The sequence below is a fragment of the Leuciscus leuciscus genome (assembly GCF_965113295.1).
Source record: "Leuciscus leuciscus genome assembly, chromosome: 12".
NCBI classification, from domain to species: domain Eukaryota; kingdom Metazoa; phylum Chordata; class Actinopteri; order Cypriniformes; family Leuciscidae; genus Leuciscus; species Leuciscus leuciscus.
Window position 1 is genome coordinate 16,067,892 of NC_138736.1, and position 23,810 is coordinate 16,091,701.

At 37.1% G+C, this 23,810-nt stretch overlaps 2 protein-coding genes across 2 annotated transcripts; both read left to right on the forward strand.

The window, feature by feature from the left end:
• The first annotated feature begins 24 nt into the window (after positions 1 to 24).
• polr2k (RNA polymerase II, I and III subunit K) lies at positions 25 to 1,236 on the forward strand. The gene is made up of 4 exons (XM_082187145.1): positions 25 to 146; positions 463 to 526; positions 678 to 770; positions 1,085 to 1,236. Exons 2-4 carry the CDS (start codon positions 466 to 468, stop codon positions 1,105 to 1,107), a joined length of 177 nt encoding a protein of 58 aa, XP_082043271.1. The 5' UTR covers positions 25 to 146; positions 463 to 465; the 3' UTR covers positions 1,108 to 1,236.
• Positions 1,237 to 3,241: 2,005 nt separating this feature from the next.
• Positions 3,242 to 23,649, forward strand: spag1a (sperm associated antigen 1a). The gene is made up of 8 exons (XM_082186122.1): positions 3,242 to 3,704; positions 5,170 to 5,269; positions 5,782 to 5,934; positions 6,529 to 6,683; positions 13,113 to 13,254; positions 14,650 to 14,776; positions 14,979 to 15,105; positions 22,908 to 23,649. Exons 1-8 carry the CDS (start codon positions 3,347 to 3,349, stop codon positions 22,910 to 22,912), a joined length of 1,167 nt encoding a protein of 388 aa, XP_082042248.1. The 5' UTR covers positions 3,242 to 3,346; the 3' UTR covers positions 22,913 to 23,649.
• Positions 23,650 to 23,810: the final 161 nt, after the last annotated feature.

Genomic DNA, 23,810 nt, shown 5'->3' on the forward strand with positions numbered 1-23,810 from the left:
CGAGCCCAGCTCGGGCGTTCAATTTTGTGTTAATCATCCGCTTCAACCAATAGCAGCGTGTGTTACTTTGATGTCGTTCTGTAAGTGATGCGCATGCGTGAACGATAACAGCATTTTGTAGCAAACTGAGACCTCACGCGTGAAAGGTAATGCTTTTAATGTGTACTTTAAATAGTTGTAGATTCTGATAAATGAAATGAACACTGATAACTTAATATTCATATGAAGAATAATACAACTAGCTTTGTGTGTGATAGCAGCACGTGTACATACACACATTAGTCCATCAGCACTGAATAGAATAAATCTCTTAAATGTTTTTTGGTAAACTATAGGTCATATAATTTATATATACATAATATAGTAAACTAATAAATAATAATTTATACCTAATAAATTCATATAATTACATTTGATAGCACATAAAATATGTAAGAAGTAAGTTGTGTATCTGTGTTTCAGGCAATGGATCCTCCGAAGGATATTCAGCCTCCCAAACAGCAGCCAATGATCTATATTTGTGGAGGTAATAACCCTCTTCATTCATTAAGTTCTGTCTGTCATGTGTTGTGTATTAATCATTTTATATATACATAATCATGTCTTTCATAACTATGCAAACACAATTCCCATCATACAATATATCTGAGCAGTGTATTTTTGCTCTTGTGTTTCAGAGTGTCACACAGAAAATGAGATCAAAGCTAGAGACCCCATCAGATGCAGAGAATGTGGTTACAGAATCATGTACAAGAAAAGGACCAAACGATGTATCCTTTAAACTAAATAATGCTTAGTGGTTGAAATAATTGTTCACCCAAAAATGTCACTCACCCTCATGTTGTTCCAAATCATAATTGTCATAGTTGTTCCAAACATCATATGTGGTTAAATATTTATTAGTAAATAATATATAGGTAATAATATGGGGGCTGATCATTTAAAAATTGAGCTCTTGGCATGGTTCTGTGAATCTGATATGCATGCCATTATTAAGTCAATATATTATATTTAGGTTTTTGTTTTTTGTGGTCTTGGTTTATGCCCGATGTTCTTTATATTTACCCTTGACTCCTGTTTCCAGTGGTCGTATTTGATGCCCGATGAGATGCATCCTGCTGTTTTTCCTATTATAATGAGCTTTTTTTTATTTCTTTATCTTTGATTATGTAAATACATGTATACAATTTGAACACGCAGTAATCAAAATTGAGTAAAAAACTGTTTACAAAAAAATTCTTGAAGTGTTTGTATTTACATTTTTGAGTTATGATATTTTGGGGTGAAACCACTGAATGAATCATGTGGAGTGAGTTGTTCTTGTAAGATTTAGAATGGATTAAGGGTTTTTTCATTACAAATAGAAATATTATGATGAGCCATCATTAAGGTGTGGTTACATTTGTGAAATATCCTGAGCCAATAGTAAAAAAGTATAGAAATTATATGAAGCACAGCTCACACAGACGTCACTTTCAAATCAAGTAGTTTTGTGTTAGTTAACATGGCAAATTTGTGCGACCAACTTGACCCGGAAGCGAAATCTGTGTGGGGAAATCTTTTGTGAAATTCCTGATCACGTGGAATCTTACTGAAATTACTGGATTTTATTGACCACCTGTACAAATGAATTCAGATGATTAAAATTGCTAACATTTGGACAGTTAAATGATTTGAAATCCAATATTTTTTATTTACATGTTCTTGATGTGTCTGGGAAACATTTACTATAGTAAGTTTTACAAGCAACTAACATTCACTACAATATTACAAAACTCATCTATCCAATGTAAACACTATAGCAATAAATCAAACCACAACAACAATACAAATAATAGACATTGCACAATAGGTAGGTTGGTTAATCTCACAAAATCTGTCCATTTCACACACACACACAAAAAAAAAAAATACTATTTCAGTCTTTCTACTTAAGAATTTTGTGTTTAATTCAATGTGTTACTTGTTGTTTCTTTGTAACTTCTTACTAGCAGTTTTTGAGTGAAAATTGTTTCTATACCAATTTTTGGTTTCTGTGTTTGGCAAATTAAAAAATTACTGTGATCAATTTTAATGGCTGAACAAGAATAACTGTCTTGTATTTGAAAACGACATGTTCTAGCAGGTCTGCACAAAGACAAAGTTAAAAGTGTCTACAGGGGTGTAAATACAAGGGACAGTAAAGAAATTCAAGAAGATAAAAATATGAATGAATAAAACAAAAACAAAGTTTTAAGTCAAGCACAGAAGAGGAAACGATAACACACCATGCTTGTAGACAGAGGTGTAAAGTCCAGGTTCAGAAAGTAAAATTCCTCCTCAGTATTTTGTTCCAATCACCTGGATTTGCTAATTAGCACAGTTTTTAAGCCAGGAGATAGAAGTAAGAACTAATTAGTGAAATCAGCTTGCTGAGTTCATGGGTGGAATAAACATATGGCAGGACTTTTACTTTCTGACCCCTGGACTTTACACCTCTGTTTATAGATATGTATGTGATTGTACTCACATTTCTGCTCTCTCCTATGTGATAGGTTGTGAAATTGGTCTCTGTCTTGCATCAAAAGTATTCAAATGAAAGTGATAGTTCACCCAAAAATGTTTGTCATTACTTACTGGTGCTCAAGTTGTTCCAAACCTGAATGAGTTTCTTTCTTCTGTTGAACACAAAAAGAAGATATTTTAAAGAATGTTGGTAACCAGACAGTTGATGGTAACCATTGACTTCCATAGTATTTTTTTTTCCTACTATGGAAGTCAATGGCTACCGTCAATGTCTGATTACGACATTCTTTAAAATGTCTTCTTTTTGTGTTCAACAGAAGAAAGAAACTCATACAGGTTTGGAACAACTTGAGCGCCAGTAAGTAATGAAAAAAATTTCATTTTGGGGTGAACTATTCCTTGAAGTCTAAGGGAGTAAGTTATTTGTTTGCTGCTTCGGTGAGAATGAACAGCGAAGAGCTATATTTAGCTTTTGGATGATAGTATAAAGCACGGAAATGGCATCATAAGAACATTCAGAAGCCATCAAATAAACTCAAGTCTTCGAGAGCACAGAGATCCTAAGCGGTGTCGGCTGATTTTCTGCACAGTGAAATCCAGCAGGGCCTTTTGAACTCCCCTGGCTGCTGTTTCACAGGACACCACCCCCACTCTGCAGCAGCAGCGCAGCCCCTCCCCCTCAGTGATGTCACAGCTCAGTGCACCCGGCAGGAGGTGTGTCTTCCTACTTCTGGCTTAGCCTGTACAGTTTGCGCAGGGAACAGGAAGAGAGGGAGAGTGTGTATGAGTGTTTGCGTGAGGACGAGAGATCGCTTTACTCTGGTAGGGACTGAGGGCAGCCATGGGGAATTCACAGAAGAAGGCCCCCGGTCACGGAGAGGGAGGGGGCCCGCACTCTCAACCTGGGACCCCGGGGCGCAGGAGGAGCCATGGAAACAACACAGCCAACTCAAAGGAAGTCCAGGGGAAGAACACGGCAGTGAATGGCAACCTTCCAGCCGACAAGAGCCAGGATGAGCCTCAGGGCTCTGGTACTGCGTTCAGTGGTGGGGAGAGCTGTAATCTGGACGCCCCGTGTGGGGCCCTTCCTCCTCCATTGGCCAGGCTAAAAAATGAGGGCAATATGTTGTTCAAAAATGGACAGTTTGGGGACGCGGTGGAGAAATACACACAGGCCATCGACGGATGTATAGAAGCTGGTAGAGTACAAATATTCTGTTCTAGTATTTTATTAAAATCATGCATGACATACGTGTTTAGACAGTAGATATAACAGTCTGTGATGTTACCAAGATTATATATATGTTTTGGTAAGGTGATTGTTTTGGCAAGGTGATTTTCTAGTACACAGACTTAAAAGTACTGGGTTTTAAAAGATTAAAGCATTGTGTGTTTAATTATCTTGAAATGATACACCCTATGCTTGTTAAAACAATATATTTAACAGGTTTTGGTGTTAATAAACTGTCATTTATAGTATAGAATAACTTAAAGTACTGGATATTTCTAATTAACCAAAATATTCCAAACATTCTGGTGTGGTAAAAGTATTTATCTAAAAAATTTATATATATATATATAATATGTATGTATGTATGTATATGTGTGTGTGTGTATTAAAAAAGTATAACTTTTTTACATTTTTTAATATAAATGTTAATGCTAACAAAATTTTAAAAAAAATGTCAAGGTGACATTTTATTGTATATATTTTCATATTTTTTTTATAGTATACCGACTTAAAAGTGCTGGATTTGTCTAATTAATTAGCATATTTCAAAGAATCTGGTGGGGTAAAAGTATTTTGTGCTTATGTACCTTGAAATTATATATAATGTGTGTATAGTATATTTAACATGTTTATGTAACCAAGATTACATTTTTTGGTCAGGTGATTGTTTTGGTAAGGTGGCCACTGTTTTTATAATATACTGACTTAAAGTATACTGTCTTTTTCCAAATTAACCAACATGTTTTAATGAATCTGGCAAGTATTTATTGGGAAATAATATATATTATCTGCATGTTACAATATTATATTTAACTGTTGTTGGTGTTACCAAAATGCCACTTTTGGCAAGGTGACAGTTTATAAGGTGACAGTGTATTTTCATACTTTTTAAAGTTTTTTCGATTTTTCAAATCAACCAGCACATTTTAATGAGTCATTTTGTAGTACGAAAGCATCAAGTGCGCAAACATTGCATAGATCCTGTTCAGCAGCGCTGAGTAATACAGGGGTAGGGTTCCAAAGCCGGTTCATTGAGAGGCCCAGCTGTTTATATTTCCCATGGAAAAGGTTTTGAACTGGGGTTCATCGATCGAGCAACTGCATTTTAGGGACAAGAGCCGCATTTTTATATTAGAAGTGAAAGTGTTTCACAAGACTGCTGCTCACTTCCGCCACATTGCATTGTGGGTGTGCCCACTAAAGTTACGTAATGGGCCTTTTGAAAGATGGGATGTACCATCTTTCTAAACTCAGCTTCCTTAGAGTGTTTTTTCTATGACTAGCTGGGTTTGTAACATACTATTAGGTGACTAAACAAAATGTTTTCCAAAATGAATGGCTGCCTGCTCTATGAACCCTTCCTCCCACGTGTATCCATGCAGAACTAAAGCTGCTTTCTTGGTCTATTTTCAGTGCTGTGCTTGTATTTGCAGGTATTGACAGCCCAGAGGATCTTTGTGTTCTGTACTCCAATAGAGCTGCATGCTACCTCAAAGATGGAAACAGCACAGACTGCATTCAGGACTGCACCAGGTTAACCACACATTTCTATGCACACACTGTTCAATGGCCAATGACCAGGCTTTCACCAAATAATAAGAGCCACGATGCTGCGTTTAGCTTGGATTTATGTGTGAGGTAATACTGCAAGTGCGTGCGATTGTCTCAGTAAGATTAACACCCAACGCAGTTATTTGCACTGTAAGGAGCTTTACCAGCAGACTGGTTAACCGGCATAAAGGACATCGGCAGTCTGTTACCATGTTCTGCTCCGTTGGAGGGAATTCAGGGAAATAATACAATTATTTTCATACTGTCAACGAGTCTTGTAATCATACTGTACTTTCCACTGTCCTACTAAACACCATAGAGGAAAGACACAGGACAGTTTCAAATTGATATTTAATTTTAACAGGAATATTTCAAAACACTCAAACACATGCAGCTTTATGAATGGCTACCAATGTAGCGTTAGAGAGTTAATTGTAGGGCACAGGATCAGAGAAAGACCTTGATCCTCTGTGTCTCATCCTGTTTATTTATAGGTCCCTCGAGCTCCACCCCTTCTCCCTGAAGCCCCTCCTCCGGAGAGCTATGGCGTATGAATCTCTGGAGCGCTACAGGATGGCGTATGTGGATTACAAGACAGTACTGCAGATAGACATCAGCGTGCAGGCGGCTCACGACAGTGTGCACAGGTATAATTCATTGCCCACAGGGAAACATACATTTTCTAAGCATTTTAATGTTTAATAATGAAGTTTATTAGTGTCATTATACTTTAAAATAAAAACCTAAACATCCTTAAGAAGACAAATTGCATAAGAAGTTAGATTTGGAATGTTTATGCTTCTTGTCCCATTGGTAGTTTTTTCACTCTAAGAACAGTTAATGTGAAGAAATATTTTTTTACTCGTATTTTGCATTATGCATTATGTTGTGTTTTATGGTTACATGAAATGTCTTTAAAATGAACAGATAATGTCCTGGCAGAAGGTTAGCAGTTAGCTTTTTTTTCTTTTTCTTTTTTACAGTGTTGTTTTGTTAAAAACAAACAAAATACAAAATAGGCCAATAGGATATCAGCCAATAGGATGAAAAGTACACTTCAATATTCAAGATGTATTGTCTGTAAATAAGTATTTATAACTTTTTATAATTTTTTGTCCTCAAGTCAATAGATCTCATTTCAAGGATGTTTAAATAAAGTTCAAAGTTAAATAATCTTTTTTTTTTTGGTGAAATGGTAAAAATTCCAGTTATGTCTGATTGTGTTTGTTATGTGTTCTCAGAATCACAAAAATGCTGATAGATCAGGACGGTCCTGACTGGCGAGAGAAGCTTCCAGAGATTCCAATGGTTCCGCTTTCTGCCCAGCAGCACCGTAAAGATGAACCCAGTGCAGAGGTTCTGCAGGCCCGCGCAGACAGAGCAGAACAGGACAAGGGTGAGTTAGATCGCAATTGAACCAAAACCAACACCAAAAGATAACAGCGGCCAGATAGAACAGTTTTGTACTCAATTATGAGCAATAGTGATGCGTCTCTTTAGAAAGCACAACCCTGCTGAAAGATCCAGCTTGGGATGCTGGTGTGCTGGTGGACCAGCATATGTTGTCTTTTAGGGGCTGGTTTGATCCCAGCAAGACCACAACAAAACTTGTGTACGTGTTACATAATATCACATTTATTAGTGTGTGTTCATAGTTAAAGGGATGGTTGATTATGATTTCACTTTTTTAACTTTAGAGTGTAATGTTGCTGTTTAAGCATAAACAACATCTGCAAAGTTACAACGCTCAAAGTTCAAAGCAAAGGGAGATATTTTCATTTTAAAGAAATTGCTTTTTAAGGACTACAACAAACGACTGATAGGGACTAAACGAGCTTCCTCCCTGGTTAGTGACATCACTAACCCTAAAATGTACATAAACCCCGCCCCTGAGAACTCAATTTATAGATTATCAAACCAGAATATGCTATAATCAATGACTAGAAGATAACTACACATAAGCTACCTAAATTCATCAACTAACCATTCAGAAAGGTTGTCTACATGTTGTCACTTCTTCTTGAGTCTCTCCATCTTTGTCCGACTCCGGTTTGGACATAAAAGGCTAAACGTTTTTGAAATGTTCAGTGTGTGTCTGCGTGAGGTAATCGAAGCTGCTAAGAACACAAGCTGTTGTAGCTCCGCCCTCTGTGCCGGGAGCAACAGCTCATTTGCATTTAAAGGAGCACCCTCACCCTCAAAAAGTAACAATTTTAACATGCTATATAAAAATACGTGTGGGGTAACTTCACATACACACTCAGGGGACATCAGAGACTAATTTTACATCTTGTGAAAAGGGCATTATAGCACCCCTTTAAAGACCAAGAAAAGTTTGACTGAAAGCTGGATTTGACATCCCAAATAAGTATGAAAGTCTTTAAAAACAGTAACTTTCAGTTTTGAACTTTCATTATCAAGTTGTTATTAACCAATCCCATTGAAAAGGCTCTTCTCATAACCCCTGTTATTGAACAAACTGCTTATGATAATGCTTTTTTGGGCCATTTTTCATATCTCTAAATGTTTTTGTTATGCAATGTACACAAGCTCTTTTTAACTTATTTAAACTGATTTGTGTACAGATCTTTTGAAACAGGAGACAATTCCTTTGCTTTGAAACGTTTTACCAGTTTACCACTGACATTGATTAATAATGTAATCTTAACTAAAACAATTAAAAGTTTCAGTTCTACTTTCAGCAGAGGGAGTTATAAGGGTTATAATCATATAATGCAATAAATATTTATTTTTTACCTTATATTGTTCTTTACATCATTAATATGGAGGCAAAAACTATGCAAGAAAATATACAAGCAAAACAATGCCTGTGCCCAAAACACTGCTTGCATACAGAGAGTTGGCCAACTCACACTCAACCCTGCAAGACCATGCTGGTGAACCAGCTTCACCAGCTCCGTTTTGCTTGAGAACAGCATGCATATGCTGGTTCACCAGCTAGACCAGTATTATACCAGCATAAACCAGACTGGACCAGCACTATACCAGCACTTACCCTCACTATACCCTCACTAACCAGCATAAACCAGCCTGGATTTTTCAGCAGGGAACTAACTAATACAGACTATAGTTTAAAATTGCTAACTTCATTAGCAATCTAGGCTACAATACTGTCTTTCACATCTGAAATGGTCCATTACTGAACGTATATCTTATTTGCATATTTACAAGGTTGATAAGAGCGGGTATCACTCAGTGATTTGTGAGTAAAAACTGCGTACGAATGTTTTCACAATTCACGATTCAACAATGATTCATCAATAACTTTTGTACTTAAAATTATTCTAAATTTCAGTTTTTAGGAAACAACTGAAATCACATGTACATAAAAATCACATACTCTGGATAGCCATATAAATGTTTTGGGATGATTGTTATTTAATCTTGAATATATTTCATCATAGTAAAAGAGTAAGGAAAGGTGCAGTACAACTCAAGCTGCAAAGTTCCTCCAAGTATGCAGATAAGCATAACTTGGCTAATTGAGAGGCCTGCATCTGGGTCTGTATAAAATATGTTTATTGTGTTTGAACTGGTTTTGAGACAGGGACTGTGTCCCAATTCAAAGGCTGCATTCTTCGAAGGACTCGGACTTTAAAATCCACGATTCACGAAGGTCGGACTGAGCATTGTTAAATGGGACGGTCTATATGTGTTTCTGTATTAGAAATATATACCTTCACAGCAGAGTTAACTTTTTTTGTAATTTGATGCCAAGGTAATATAATACAAAGTATAGTGTTATAAAAATTCATATAAAAAAACGTTGCAGTAAAACGCGTCATCACAGTCTGTGAAAAGGGTCCATTGGGACATACTTCGTTGTGACGCAATCGGCCTTTGAATGCGGCCTTCAAAGGATGCAGCCTCTGAATTGGGACGCAGCAAAAGAGTGCAACAGTGCCCGCCCCCTTTTCAGCAGCGCTGGTTCCTGAAGTATTTTTTTCACTAATGTTTCCCATAGGGATTTTAAAATAGTCTTCCTTAAAGGTGCATTAAGCAAGATTCTGAGTTTTTGCAGAACTATGCCACCTCTGGCGGCAAGTGAAACTGCAGCCAGAGATGTGCACGCTCATGGACCACACGCACACGCACGCTTGCACGAGCACGAGCTGTTCATAACCAAAGGAGCATCAGCCGCAAATCTTTTGTTTACAATCATAATGTCTTCAGAGGTAATAAAGTTATAAATCTGCAAGTCATTTTAAATATGTGAAAGGAAAGGCAATTGAGTAAATTACACACTTATGTGTGAGGGAAAAACGGGGGTAGTAGAAAACTTCGTTTTTTATTTCCATCTATCTCCATGTTGAACTGTGTTATGTGTTTACTGTATCCACTTATGATTGTATTATTATGGAAACACATTCATGAACAATATAAGTTGTTACTTTGTAAAAGCTCAAAGCACAGTCGGTCAAAAAAGTACACTCAATTGTCTCAAGGTAATAAACAATTAAATGGCACTATGACGTTACCATAAAAGCCAAACAGGCTAATCCGCCGAAGATTTGCGGGGGTTTAGCCTGTTTTATTGATCTGCTAAGTAGCATATTCCAATAGCAATACATCCTAATTAAGCAGTAATTTGCTCAAAATTTGTGTCTAATTATCTATCTTATATATCAGCATTTTATATCACACTCAAGATATTTGAACTGTTTTAATCGAATAGCAAATCATTAAACTACATGTAGTGCAGATTTATTTAGTAGATATTTTGCCAGGGACAATACACACTGATGAACATTTATGTGAAATGTGTCAATACTTTTCAACTGCTGTCCCTGGGCAAGGTCACAGTAGTTCATACATTTATAAGACAAAAAAAGGGTAACTATACACAACATCTATACACTTCCCTATGTTTACTCTCGTCTTATTCCGACGCCTGTCTGAGTCCAATTTTGCCCTTTTGGTTGCACTAGAGACAAGTTTTATTTTTTTTATCTTGCGTGGAGTTTGCGTTGGTGTTTGAAATGAACTACAAGCAGGTCTCTTACAATCCATCTTCTACGGAGAATGCCGGCGAATACACAAACCTGCCAGACATAGCTATGTGAGCGTGCCGTGAACGCGCATGACGTCACGCCCAGTCTAAAATTCCGGCCCGAATCCCTCTTATTTATTTTACTTTACAGGATTATAGAGACAATCTCAGTGATCAGAGAAGGGCTCATTCAGCCCATCAGGCAATTGTTTAAGCATGTATGGGTTAGAAAACGGGTATTTTTAACATGAAAAGTTGCTTTTAACAGTATATTTCAAGTTTATTGCAAAATATGCATGCATATATATATACACAAACATTTCAATATTTTAAAAGCATAGGGAGATAGACTCGATTATGTCATTCACAGTGCTTCATGGCAGTGGGCGGAGCTAAAGAGATATTTTGGAGCATAGATATAAACATTTCGCATTATGCCAATTTGTGTGTCCTGGCGCCGACAATATCTATATCTGCAATAGATTTCAGCAGATGATTTTGCTAAACTTACTCCATCCAACAAGACGAAGGCGTCAGCTAACACAACTTTAAAAAGCTACCCTAGTTTAAAAACCTGTAATATTGAATTAATACATATAAAAACACAAACCAACACATTCTCACCTGTGAAAGGTTATCCAATTTCTTTGGGAATTAAAATTTTGTAATTTTTACAACCAGAAGCTGCGCAATGTTGTGGCATCATTGATTCTTACTGTGAGTGACGACACGCTGACTGTTCCAAGATGGCGGTCGATGTGGATCTACGTATACATATCTATATTTAGGAGCGTTACTTTTTTCGACTTGGTGTAATTTTTTGAATGGGTAATGTAGTTGTCACCAGAAATTCCACTGTTAAACATGACTATTTAAAAGCTGAAATAATTCAGGCTGACGACTTCAGCAGAAGCAAATACCATGGATTACCAACCTCGTGACTCACATTAGGTCTGTCTTTAAAGGTTTATAAGATACTGTTCAAAAGGTTCAATTCAAAATTTGAGTTTTTACTTCCCGAACCCGAACTGTTGCACTCTATTGCTTGAGGATTTTGCTGCACAACATGTTTTCAGTTTTAAGAGCGCCATGAGTTTTCTGAGAGTGACGAAAGACTGTAAAGGAAAGATTGTGCGGAAAACCTTTATTGTTTGGGAGTGTTTTATGCAAAATACTATCCATGGGTATGCAGTCGCTCGTTTAAAAAATGCAAATCCATTAACATTACAATAAGGTTAAGAACAAGTTTATTTGCATAGACATAAATGTTTCGTGAGAAGTTCTCCTGTGCATATAAATATGAATAATCCATGCAATTATTATTGAATGAGATGCACTGATTGGACAAGTACAGGATGTAACAAGCACGGTTTTAATAACTAGAACAGTGGTTCAACGCTAACCAACATAAACCAGTCTCAACCTGCTAGGATATTCATGCTGAGGTTATGAAAGCTGGCTGCATGGATTAAACAATGCATTTCAAAACAAAAATCCATGCCAGAACACCAAAGATCTGCAAATGCAGGCTGGTGCTGATGAATAATACAGTATGATGCTCACAAAAAAAAAAAAACTGAACAATGATAATAGACATCTGCTGGAAAGCCTTATAAGGTTTAGCATAGCATGTGACGTTTACATTCTTGCTGTTTCCATGTTTATAATAATTATGTTCAAGTTTCAGACACAAGAAGCATCTAACAGCATTTGTCAGCATGTATGTATTGCACTAGATGGCAATCAATTATGTAAAGCTGTAACCTAGTCAGCTTTCATCGTAATGGAACCAGACAGCTCCGGTTTCATTCTGAACTGAGAAAGGAAAGCCCACATGATCACACAGCACACATCAGCACCTGATCACATTAACAATGGGGCGACCTTTGCTCTGTTGTACTATGAGCCAGATGATGTCATAATAATGGGAGTATTCCCACAGCATTTGCTGCCTTTACTGGAAATGAGAAGAACTATTGCAAACTTGCCAAACATTCTGCCACATAAGCCTGCACACGTAGTGTGGTGCATCTCTTTTGTGCAACTCTTACGATAACATGTCCAGGTCTCATTTTAACCTAAAACCAAAAGAAAAATTCCCAGTGTTGTTATTATTACTAAACCTAAATCTATAAAAAAAAAAAATTCTGTAATTGAAATAAAGCTGAAATAAAATAAAATACAAATATTAGATGAAAAACACGTTAAACAAAATTATAAATGTTGCAATGGCAACTAACTAAAATATGAAGTTTTAAACTGTTTTTTTTTTAAGTTCTACAATTACTAAAACTAATACTTAAATAAAAATGCTGTAATAATAAAATAATATAATAATAATAAAGCTGAATACAAAAAAAGACAAAAGCACACAACAATATTAAAATGAAAATAAAAATATACAGATAAAAGCTCATTCAAAATATCAATGAATACTGTAGTGCAATAGTATATAAATATTACTAAAATAACACTGGAAATTAAACTTTTCATAAAGAAAAAATTAAGCCTATTTGTATGAGCCTTAAGATTTCATGCATTGTGACATTATTTCCATGACAATTCTCACTACCTTAATACAATAACTTTGATCTTTGATTTGTTTATTTACATTATATAAAAAAGAAAATTGATAATTCTCAACGATAATGAAAATTTGACTGGGATTTTGAGTTGACAGGTTTCGTTACATCCGGCTTTTTAGAGTGGATAATGATCATTTACTGAAGAGGGACATCAAAAAATAAGGTGACGGCTCTCTGTCTTGGGGCGGAAGTTGGAAGTTTAATTCTACTGTATCTACTTTTTCCACAGCCAGAAAAGCAGAGGCTCGATTCACATTGATGAAACAAGAAGGAAATGAACTAGTGAAGAACAGCCAGTTTCAAGGTGCTGTGGACAAATACAGTGAGTGTCTGGCTATCAAATCTGACGAAAGTGCCATCTACACCAACAGGTAAACATGCCCAATTGACCAGGTGAAAACAGGCTTCTATTTAAAATGTTGAAACTGTTTTTAGTGAACTGTGTTCAGAAAAGCACACCACATTACACATACTATTTCAGTAATATGTATGTACTGTGTGCAGTATGCACGTTTTGGAATGCATGGAAAAGCCAAATTACTGACTAAGTGACTTACTACTTGCCAAAATGTTAAGTAATAACACAGCACAGTGTGCAGAATAATGTATCCCACAATGCAATGTGCATGAATCAACCTTACACTTGACAAATATTCAGTCGGTGTGTTCAAGAATGGTCCAGTATGACAAATTGTCAAATGTCAAAAACAAATGTTTAATTTTGGAAACACTGAATTAAATATGGAATTGAACATAGGTCATGTGACAACCAGTGTTGTTATTGTTGATTAAAATTCAATTTGATTTCGTTAAATGAACTAAAGCTGAAGTAAACATAAATATTAGATGAAAAACTTAATGGAAAAAATGGGAAATGTTGCCTTGACAACAAACTGAAATAAAATGGAAAAAGTTGAAGTTCTAAAAGTCGCATGAAACAGAAGTTGCGATAGTCTTTTCTTCCCTATTGTGACGTATATCCGACACTGCTTCCGAACAAGAAAAAATGTAGGGTGGGACTTGATTTTGTCCATAGGAAATTGATTGGATCGTTGTGGTTTGCTATAGCTATGATCTCATGTGATTGACAGGTTGTCCGATCCTCGCGCCAGTAAACGTAATGATGGAGAGGAAGTTATTTTGATGAAATATTGAGGGCAAAATTTTTTTTAATTATGCGCACAGATAAATAATTTATAATAAAAAAAATTGTGATTTCTTGGTGACTTTAAATCTAAAATTTAAATCTAAATTAAAAAATGTATAGAAAATTTGACAAAAAAATGACAAAAGCACATAAAATGACAACAAATTAAATCAATGTAATAAAAACTTTAAATATATAAATAAAATGTACTTAAAAATATATAAAAAATACTATAATTGTATATAAATAGTACTAAAATAGCACGGGTGAAAACCGTATGCATATGAATGTTTGAAATGTTGCATAATGCATACTGTCTGACATACTGTACGTGGGTTAGTATACACTGCGCAGTAAGAAGCAAGCCATACTCTAGTATTTACAGTCGCAGTTTGGTGCTTTGCAGTTCACACTAAATACTAGCAATGAATCCTGAATAGCTGTACATGTTGTCCTGTCTCTCATTTGATCGAGCCTTCTAAAAAGTGCTGAGAGTGGAGCTGCTCAGACGAAGCTATTCGGTCAGCAATCAGCTCTGACAACTCTAGCATAAAACACCCAAGGAGAGAGCCAGGCCAGGCCGCATTGCTGAATGAGAAATGTCTGTTGTGTTTTCCAGAGCTCTGTGCTATCTCAAGCTGGATTGTTTCGCAGAAGCCAAACGGGACTGTGATTCGGCACTTCAGATCGAGCCAAACAATAAGAAAGCATTTTACAGACGTGCACTGGCACACAAAGGCTTGAAGGTTTATATTTTGTCTTAATGATGAAAAGAGAGTATCTCTCCTTTATTTTTGTGCGTTTTACAGTGGTTAAACAATCCATTTAAAACATTGTAAATAGCGATTTTGTGTGCAGTAGAGAATAAACTGACTAAGCACTACTGTAGAATTCAGTGCAGTAAGTGCAGTAAGAGTTTAGATGGTCTGTCTATATGTTTTCTCACAGGACTACCTGTCAGCCAGCACTGATTTACAGGAAGTACTGCAGTTGGATCCAAAAGTGCAGGAGGCCGAGCAGGAGCTGGAGCTGGTGACTAACCTGCTAAGAGAAAGTCTAATGGATAATGCCCAAGGTAAACTCTCACTAGCCAATGAACCGGAAGTCGAGAATCTAACACAGTTTAGACTATGTAGGAAATCAGTTCCTTGGTACAACATTGTTTCCTAAATTGCGATGTGATATTATTCCAGTGACAAGCAATTTGTCTGGCTGTATCCAAAATCATTATAGAGCGCTGCAGTGATGACGTATTATTGTAGGCCAACCCGGAAGTTCGCTTAACCCTTGTTCCCTGGACAAAACCCAATAGGATTTTTAGAGTGGACTTTGGATTATTAAAGAAAATAAGCTCTATCACCAACAAAAGTTTTGTTCATCATAAAAATCTTCACAAATTAACACAACTTTTATGAATTTTGATGCCAAAATACAATCGCTAGGAGTAAAAAGCTGCAGTGGTCAGGTGGTACAAGTCATAGATCTCAGAAAATTGAGATTACACATTGTAATTACATCTTCTACATGAACGTGAAGGCTTTTTACAGTTCAGAATTGTTATGGTAATTATGACATGGAGTGAACACACCTTATAGAGTGGTGCAGGTATGACATCACTTTGTAGGCCAAAGCCTGGAAGCAAGTTGGCATTTTAGCACTTCCGGTTCCATCGTCCCAAAGTCAATGTTTTTTTTTTGGTTAAATGCTTTCCTGTAGCTCAGTGGTAAGAGCATTGCGTTAACAACGCAAGGTTGTGGGTTCGATCCCAGGGGATTGCACATACCTATGTATAAATGTATAGGATAATGCAATGTAAGTCGCTTTGGATAAAAGCGTCTGCCAAATGCATAAATGGAAATGGAAAATGGAAATGGAAATGGCTGAAATAAGGTCTGTGGTGAGTACAAGCTCAAGACACTTTCACGTTTTATTCTACGACGTAAAATACATCAGTATTACCCCACTCGTAATTTTTTTAAGCTGTTACATTTCTTGAAAAATGCGGTTGCTAACAAGTGGCTAAATGGGACTACAGAGGCTGTCGGGGACATTATAAATCATCACGATGGACAGGTAAATTCAGTCCGCTTTTACAGCCTCGTTATGATTATAATTGTTTTCTTATAAACTACTCTCTGGATAAACTAAACTCAAACTTTCTTGGAAAATGTTTCTTGCAAAAAGCCTTTGGAAAAATCCTACTGGGTTTTTGTCGAGGGAACCAGTGTGATGCTAACTGCCAGTTGGCCTACAAAGTGACATCATACCGGCATCACTTTATAAACAAACTACACCACGGTCACATGACAACAACATCACCATTAACTCTTTCAGTCTTTATTTAAAAACATTTTCCCTGAAAGTTTGAGTTAGAATAGTTTGCAATGGCATGAATATAAACACAATGGGACAGTGAAAGCGGACTAGTAAGGTGATGATTTTTTCTGTTCTGTAGTCCCATTTAGACACTTGTTAGAAACTGCCTTTTAAAGAAAAAAAATCTTTAAAAAAAGCACAAGGCAGTCAGTATTACTGATGTAATTTATGTTGTACAATAAAACATGGAATGGATATATCTTGAACTTGTGTTAAACACAGACTTTATTTCAAGCATTTATCCAAAAACTCATTTAGAAAACCAATTGACTTCAGGGCGATGGAACTGGATGTGCTAAAATGCAACTAATTTATGGGTTTTGGCCTACAAAATGTCATTCCTGCAGCACTATATAACCTAATTCACTACTCACTATTCACAACATTTCTCCACTAATATAGTCCACTGAGCAAATGAAAACCAGTGAGTGAATTCAGAGATTGAGTGCACCTTAAGTGCTGCAGATGGTATCTTTAGGCAATATGCGGAAACTCATTCTGCGTGACGCTCACAGAGCATGGGTGTTCTCTGGTAGCCAGCCGTTGAGTGTACATCACTTGTGCACTCCTTATTGCGGTGCATTATGACATTGGTTCCCAACCCTAGTCCTGGAGTACACCCAACACAGCACATTCTGTGACACACCCATCTGAGGTCTTGGAGTGTTAACTAACGTGCTAATGAGTTGAATCACCTGTGTTTGATTAGGAGACATCTAAGGTACAGCCCGTCAACAGCTCATTGACACGACACCGTTTTTAAACGTTAAACTCTTCATATGTTTTGGCCGTTTATTTACAACGCCGTTTTGGGTGCCTAAAAATACGCAAACTTTTGTAAACGGGTTTCAAAGGATACACAACAACGATGTACTAAAAACGGAAACGTTTTTCCTTTTCGGTTTTTGTGTAGACATAGACTATAGACTGAACATGTAATCCACATGTGCGTGAAGTCACCGTTTTCACAAATTCGTAAACTTGCACTTTGAAACCCGTTTTCAAAAGTTAGCATTTTCAGGCCCAGGCGTTGTTGTGTAAATGTACAGCCAAAACTCATCAAATTTAAGGGTTTTAGTTGAAAACAGTGTCGTGTAAACAACCCTAAAGTGGATGGTTTTGAAAATGATACCGTTATTGTCTCTCGTGTAAACTACAAAAACAAGAATTTGTGAAAACGGTGATGTCACGCGCATGTGGATTACGTGCTCAGTCTATAGGCACGTAGTTTTGCCAACTACTGGCCTGGCATACATAACACAGCATTTTTAACCTTTTTTCGGATCCGTGTAAAAGCTGACCATTTTGACAAAGTTGTCGTCTGTACCCCTAAAATGTGCAGTGCTGGGGGTATTTCTGGACCAGGGTTGGGAACAGGCGGAGGGTGAACCAACTCCAGGGCGAGGCTATATGCGCTTCACCTTCAAAAACATTTCCTAGAAATAGTTTTAAGTTACGTGTCGTCGCACAACCTTCATATCCCAGCATAAAAGCTCCCGAAAAATGATTTATTAAAGCATCTACGTTCACAAACCACTGTTAATTTTAACAGAAAAGAAAGCATACTGTATGCAGGATTTGGCATGGCAAAAAGCACACTCTTTATAACAACTAGAAAGCTGTCACTGAATCTCTTACTTGTCTACACTTTACAATGAGAGGATTTGCGAGTGTGCAAAACTCAGAATCCACTCACAGCTCAAAACACGGGGGTTTTTGTTCAAACTTAAACACCTCTGATTGGTCATTGCGTTCAAGAATTGGCTATATTGCTAAACGCTGCAAATTCACAGAAACTTTTGAGGGTCTCCAGAGCGCAAAAACATGCACTGGATCATTTGCCAAATCGTTTTTGCCAATATGCTATTATTACTGAGAAAACTGATATGGGTAGCTTTTCCCTCTAAAAGCAGTCAGAAGCAGCAGTAGTCAGTGGTTTGAGTGAAAAAATTCCATGCTACTAGTCTCAAGTCTGTGGCCAGAGGAAGGCTAAGCCTTGCGCAGCCATACACACGCTCCTGTCATATGTGAAGGGGGAGGAGAATTTATACGTGCGTCAGGTTTCTCGAGAAGAAAGACTTCCACATAGGATACACCCGTGTATTCTCACTCATAACTCCTCTGGAAGCTTCCTCACTCGTTTCTCGCCTCCTCGCGGAGCAGTTAGAGAATTGAGATGTCATTAAAGATGGCTAACTTTGATCGGTTTCCGGGTCACAGGCTGGAGGAGCGAGGAAACAAGGAAGCATTTTTGGCCGTTTCTCAAACGGAAGGCTGCATCCTATCGACACTGCGTCCTTCCTAGTTCAGCCCTTCGGAGGCTTGTAGGCTAGTGTCCTCCTCAGCAATTAAACGCTACAATGAGACGGTCTAGAAAGAGCGCATGGCAACGTCACACATTTCCGCCCCCACGGTCACAGCACGAAAATACTATTAAAACTTAATTTGGGGAAAATACTTCATATAAAAAAAAAATCTTGGCTTTTTATTAATGCAATACAGTGAATAACAACCGTCTGCGGTCTCCCAGTGGCTTACATTATTGTCAATTTAGTGTTAGTGATTAATTTACAGCAAAACAAAAGATAATGTCCAAAAACATTATTTTTGTCTTACATTTCATAATAAACCCAAACAAGCAGCTCACCAACACGTTTTCCATTTGGGTGAATCCTAAGTCCCACCTTAGGACCCAAGCAATCCGATTGGTTCAAAGCATAGACAGTAAAATAAATGGACACAGCGACCCCATTGGATTCAACGGAGAAGTGTAGTCAAGTAGAAGCACTCACTTCCTGATGGCTGAGCGTACTGCGCAGACTCAAACTGAGCTTGACGACGTAGATGTGACGTGAGCAACCCGTCTGTCTTCTAGTAGCTGTGCCAAGAGAAATCTGAATCATTCCCTTTCGAAACTTGCAGAGACGGAGAGTGTGAGTAGGAGGTGTCCATGAGCTGGGAGCAGGAGAAACTTTTGCTAAGTATTCTGATTAATTTAGTCATTTTGCCTCCACGTCCCCCCGATTGCCCGCGAGTTTCTCCTCCTGTCCATACGGTAATCTCTCTACTGTGCGACAGAGAGTCGCGTGGTTATGACGCAATCGTTAGCCTATTTTTACAAAAACTGCTTCTACGGGGCCATAACGTAAGATTCAAGGTAATGGAGCCTTTTATACATTTTCGTGTTTCTTTAGAAATAAATAATGGACAAATGGAGTCTTTAAACGCCTCAGATGTAAAGTTATTCGCTGTCAAAGTGACGCCAAAATGAATGGGAGTCAATGGAATGCTAACAGCAGGTGATGGTCTGCTTATCAATGGCGGCGCCCGGGGAAGTTTAAATTTTTTCCGAAACTTTGGCCCCCTGGTTCAAAGCACGTTTTATGGGTAATCGCTTTAGTGCCTGGTTACAAATCAGACAAAATCACTTTATTATATAAGACATTTGAACTACATTATAACAACCATTCATGTCTTTTAACTTATATGTTTCATATAGTATAACCGAAGCTATAGATTGTGAAATTAAACATTTCTCGTTCTTAGTGTTTTTTTAGTTAGCTATAATACAACTCAATTACTATACAAGAGCTGTCTGTCTTTCTGTAAAGCTGTGTGTAGCCTATTGTGAAAATTACTTGATGGCAGAAAACTGCTAGACTACCTGCTTAAAATGTTTTTACAAACTGCTTTTATCTTATCTTGCACAGCAGTGTGATTTAGCAGGCTGCATAAAGCTACCACATAGCCTAAAGCTAAAACCGCTCACGTTAGAAGTTATCGCAAGGTGGGACTCATCTTCACCACACTGTCATATTATTTTTGTGAATTGTAATGTGTGCAAAGGATTGTGGGTGATTTAAGGCCGCGAAGGATCCAGCTGATTCAAAACAGGCCGAATGAAGGACGCGAAAATAAGGCTGAATCTGAAATTTGAGGGGACAGCCATTTGTTGTGGAGTGGTGTCCGAAACCAGTGGACGTAATTGAGTCCACTTATTCAATCCCACATTGCACCGCAAAAACGAGTGTAACGTTACAACGATGAACGCTCAACGGCTGTCCGAATTCGCTCACTCGTTTTCATTCACTCCTTCAAGTAAACAGTATTAGGGGACTAAAGGTTTAGGGGGCGATTTCGGACTCAGCCGAAGGCTACTTCAATGATCCTTCAGCCTTCGTAGGATGCAGCCTTCCGTTGAGAAACACCCGTTGTTGAGTATTGAGAAGCACCCCGGCCCGTATCATCAGAAGAGCGTGTGAGCACGCGGACTGTCTCGCAAACACAAAAGTAATCAAATCAATGAAAATGTAACTATTTTAACATAACTCAACATACATACTCAGTGACTGATACAATATTTGTCATGGAATAACCTTTGTTTACAAAGAGTTAAAGTTTGAACGATCTTGTTGCCTTTTTTTTTCTTTCTTTTTTTTCAAGATCTGAGGTAAACCATTGTCGCTTTTATTATGGCTGTTAAAAGTTTAAACTGAAGCAAATATGACATTCGAACTAAAATTAAACAATTTTAGTATTGTACAAAACGTTTTGGCGTACCTGAGATCATCATTGAGCTGTCAGCCACGACCTCACAGAAATAGAAACGATTCCAAAAAAAGAATCCTTGTTGCGGCGTCTAGTCTGGTTAGGACACGTACGGTAACGTTACAGTTATTACTATTTTAGCCTACATGTTTATATTTAAGCAATATCACAACAGCAAGTTAATACTGAGTAACTTACATGTTAGACACAGTCCTTTTACTTTGGCTATTGTTATTTCACCAACAAAACAATTAACAGCAGCAGTGGCGCTATTGAATAAATCAAGACTTTTGAAGGAATCGGTTAATTCGTCGCCACCTACTGGCGTAACAGCGTAACCTGCAGAAAGAGCCACAGAAAAATCACCACAACTAATGCATAGACTGGAACCAGAACGGGTTGTATTAAGTTTATAAAAATATTTGATTGCAGAATGCAGCAACTGACCAATCAGCCATGTAATAAAAACACCTAAACTGTATTTAGCTTACAGCCTCTATAATCAGCCATCTTACCTCAGTGAACTTTAATCTTAGGTTTAGCTGATTAGAGGTGTACTGAGGGAAGGCTCATTATTACTAAATTGCTCATAACGGAACAAATCCCAGACCTGCTGGCCTAGGTACTAAAATTTGGCCCGTAACTTGTCCTACATGTTTATGTAACAGATATGATTGATACCTCCAATCGAGCAGCTTTTTGAAATTGACCATCAAATGGTCAAAATCATCATATCATCTTGGTGTGGTAGTGTAGCCTATTTATTGCTTAATTAGCTTTTAGTCATCTTTTTTTGGAAATATTAACTGGAAAAGAGATGGAATAATAAGAAACAAATACTTAAGAGGTCTTTTATAGGCCTAGAATCTATCCTGTCAAACAATTAATTGAACAATTTAATTTGAATATTGAAAATTGCGGAGTTACGAAAGAAACCAATTTTTCCAAAGTGTATACAATAATTTTTGGGATAGTGGTCTCTAACAATTTGTCAAACACTTTTGCAAACACAAATTGAGTTTCAAGATGTAATTTTATTTTTTGTACATTACAAAACTAAATGATTTATTTTATTATACAATTGTTTATTCGACTTGAAAAGTATCATATTCATTATGAGAAAATATACAAAAGCAAATCCTGAACAGTTTATAAAGTCACCTTTATTTATATAGTGCTTTATACAATTCAAAATCAGAATCCACCAAACTTTAAAGGTTGCACATTTAAAATGACAGACGACAAAACTGCAGCACTCGCTCATAACAAACAGAGTTATCATGTGTTGATGTGGACGCAAATATCCTTCTGGATGTGAATGTGCCTTTATTCTAAGTGATTAGGAAAAACTTTCACTCTTTTGTGTATTAAGTTTATTTTTGTCTTTCGAGGTTCAGCATACGCACCAAATCAAATCGAGCATTTAAAGTTGGCATGAAATGGAAGTTGTGATTTCAGTAGTTTTTTCCTTCCTATTGTGACGTATATAAAAGTGAATCGGCTTCCAAACAAGGAAAAATCTCTTTTATTAAAAAAAACATGTTTCTAAGTAACTGGATGAGAACGTTTGGAGTGTGAGTGTCTGTAGTTACAATGTAGAGCAAAACGTTTAAGTAATGTTTACCACAGACCTTATTTTACTCATAATTAAAAAAAACTCAAATTTAAAAAAAAAAATCTCTATTATAAAACCCCATGGGAAAATATTGAGGGAACAAGCTGCGAATTAGTCTTCCAGGTTTTGACTTCGTCCCTGCACCACTCTATTGCTGTGATGTCATGTGAGTGACAGGATATCCTGCCCTTGCGCCGGTAAACATCATCAGAGAAGAGATGAATGTTATTAATGGGAAGTTATAAGATTATGAGGGCACGGATATCATGCTGACTTTAATGGCAATAGTTGTCTTTAATATGACATACATGATGCTGATGATTGTTTCCTCTCTGTAGGCTGACATCAAGACAATAAATAATGAAGTGAACAGAGAGCTACAGGAAGAACAGAGCCTCCTTCATTAAAGCCAGACACAGCGGATCCAACGAGCCTGAGAGTCCCAGCTCTGAGATCCCACGGTCCCGCCAAGAGGCTCCATTCATCTTTGTGTAGACTGTCATGCGCCGCAACTAAAGTTTCCCTTCCAACAAACACTCATCTCACGTTCTTCTAGGAATATTGTGTCTGATGCAATGCTGACATGCAGCGCATGCAAACGATTCATAATCTCTAACTCTGGCTTCAATAGGCACGTGTGAGCATGGCACGGCTGGGAAGCGTGTAACAAACGGGATTATGGGGTTGTAATGTGGTTGTCGTGTGTTAAGAGAATGTGCCTTTTATAAGAAGCTGTGGCTCACATATGGAGTGATTTAACACTCACAGATGAAATTGTATAGGAACGTTTAATTTGCTACATTTAAAATGTCTCATTTCTCAGGATTTAATATATTTTTAATAGCTATTCCATTGTAATGTGTAATTTAAGAATACATGTAGCTCATGTAGTGTAATTGTTTTGACATCTTCCAGCCTTCAGCCCAACTATTGTCTCAATATGCATAAATAAAACTAGATCTCACAAGGTATGAATGTACAACGATAACATAAGATGTAGTTATTTCTTTGGGATGTCAGCAAAAGAAATGTTTCAGTTAAACAAATTTGCATCAGCTAAATAAATGGCTTTATAAACTTCTAAGGGATAAATGTTTGCCATTAGAAATGATTATGTCTTGTAATTATAAAACAATCGTTTCATAATTGCAAAAGCACTGCAAATATTAAGGAAAAAGCTGAATTTTCAGCATCATTACTCCAGTCTTCAGTGTCACATGATCCTTCAGAAATTATTATGA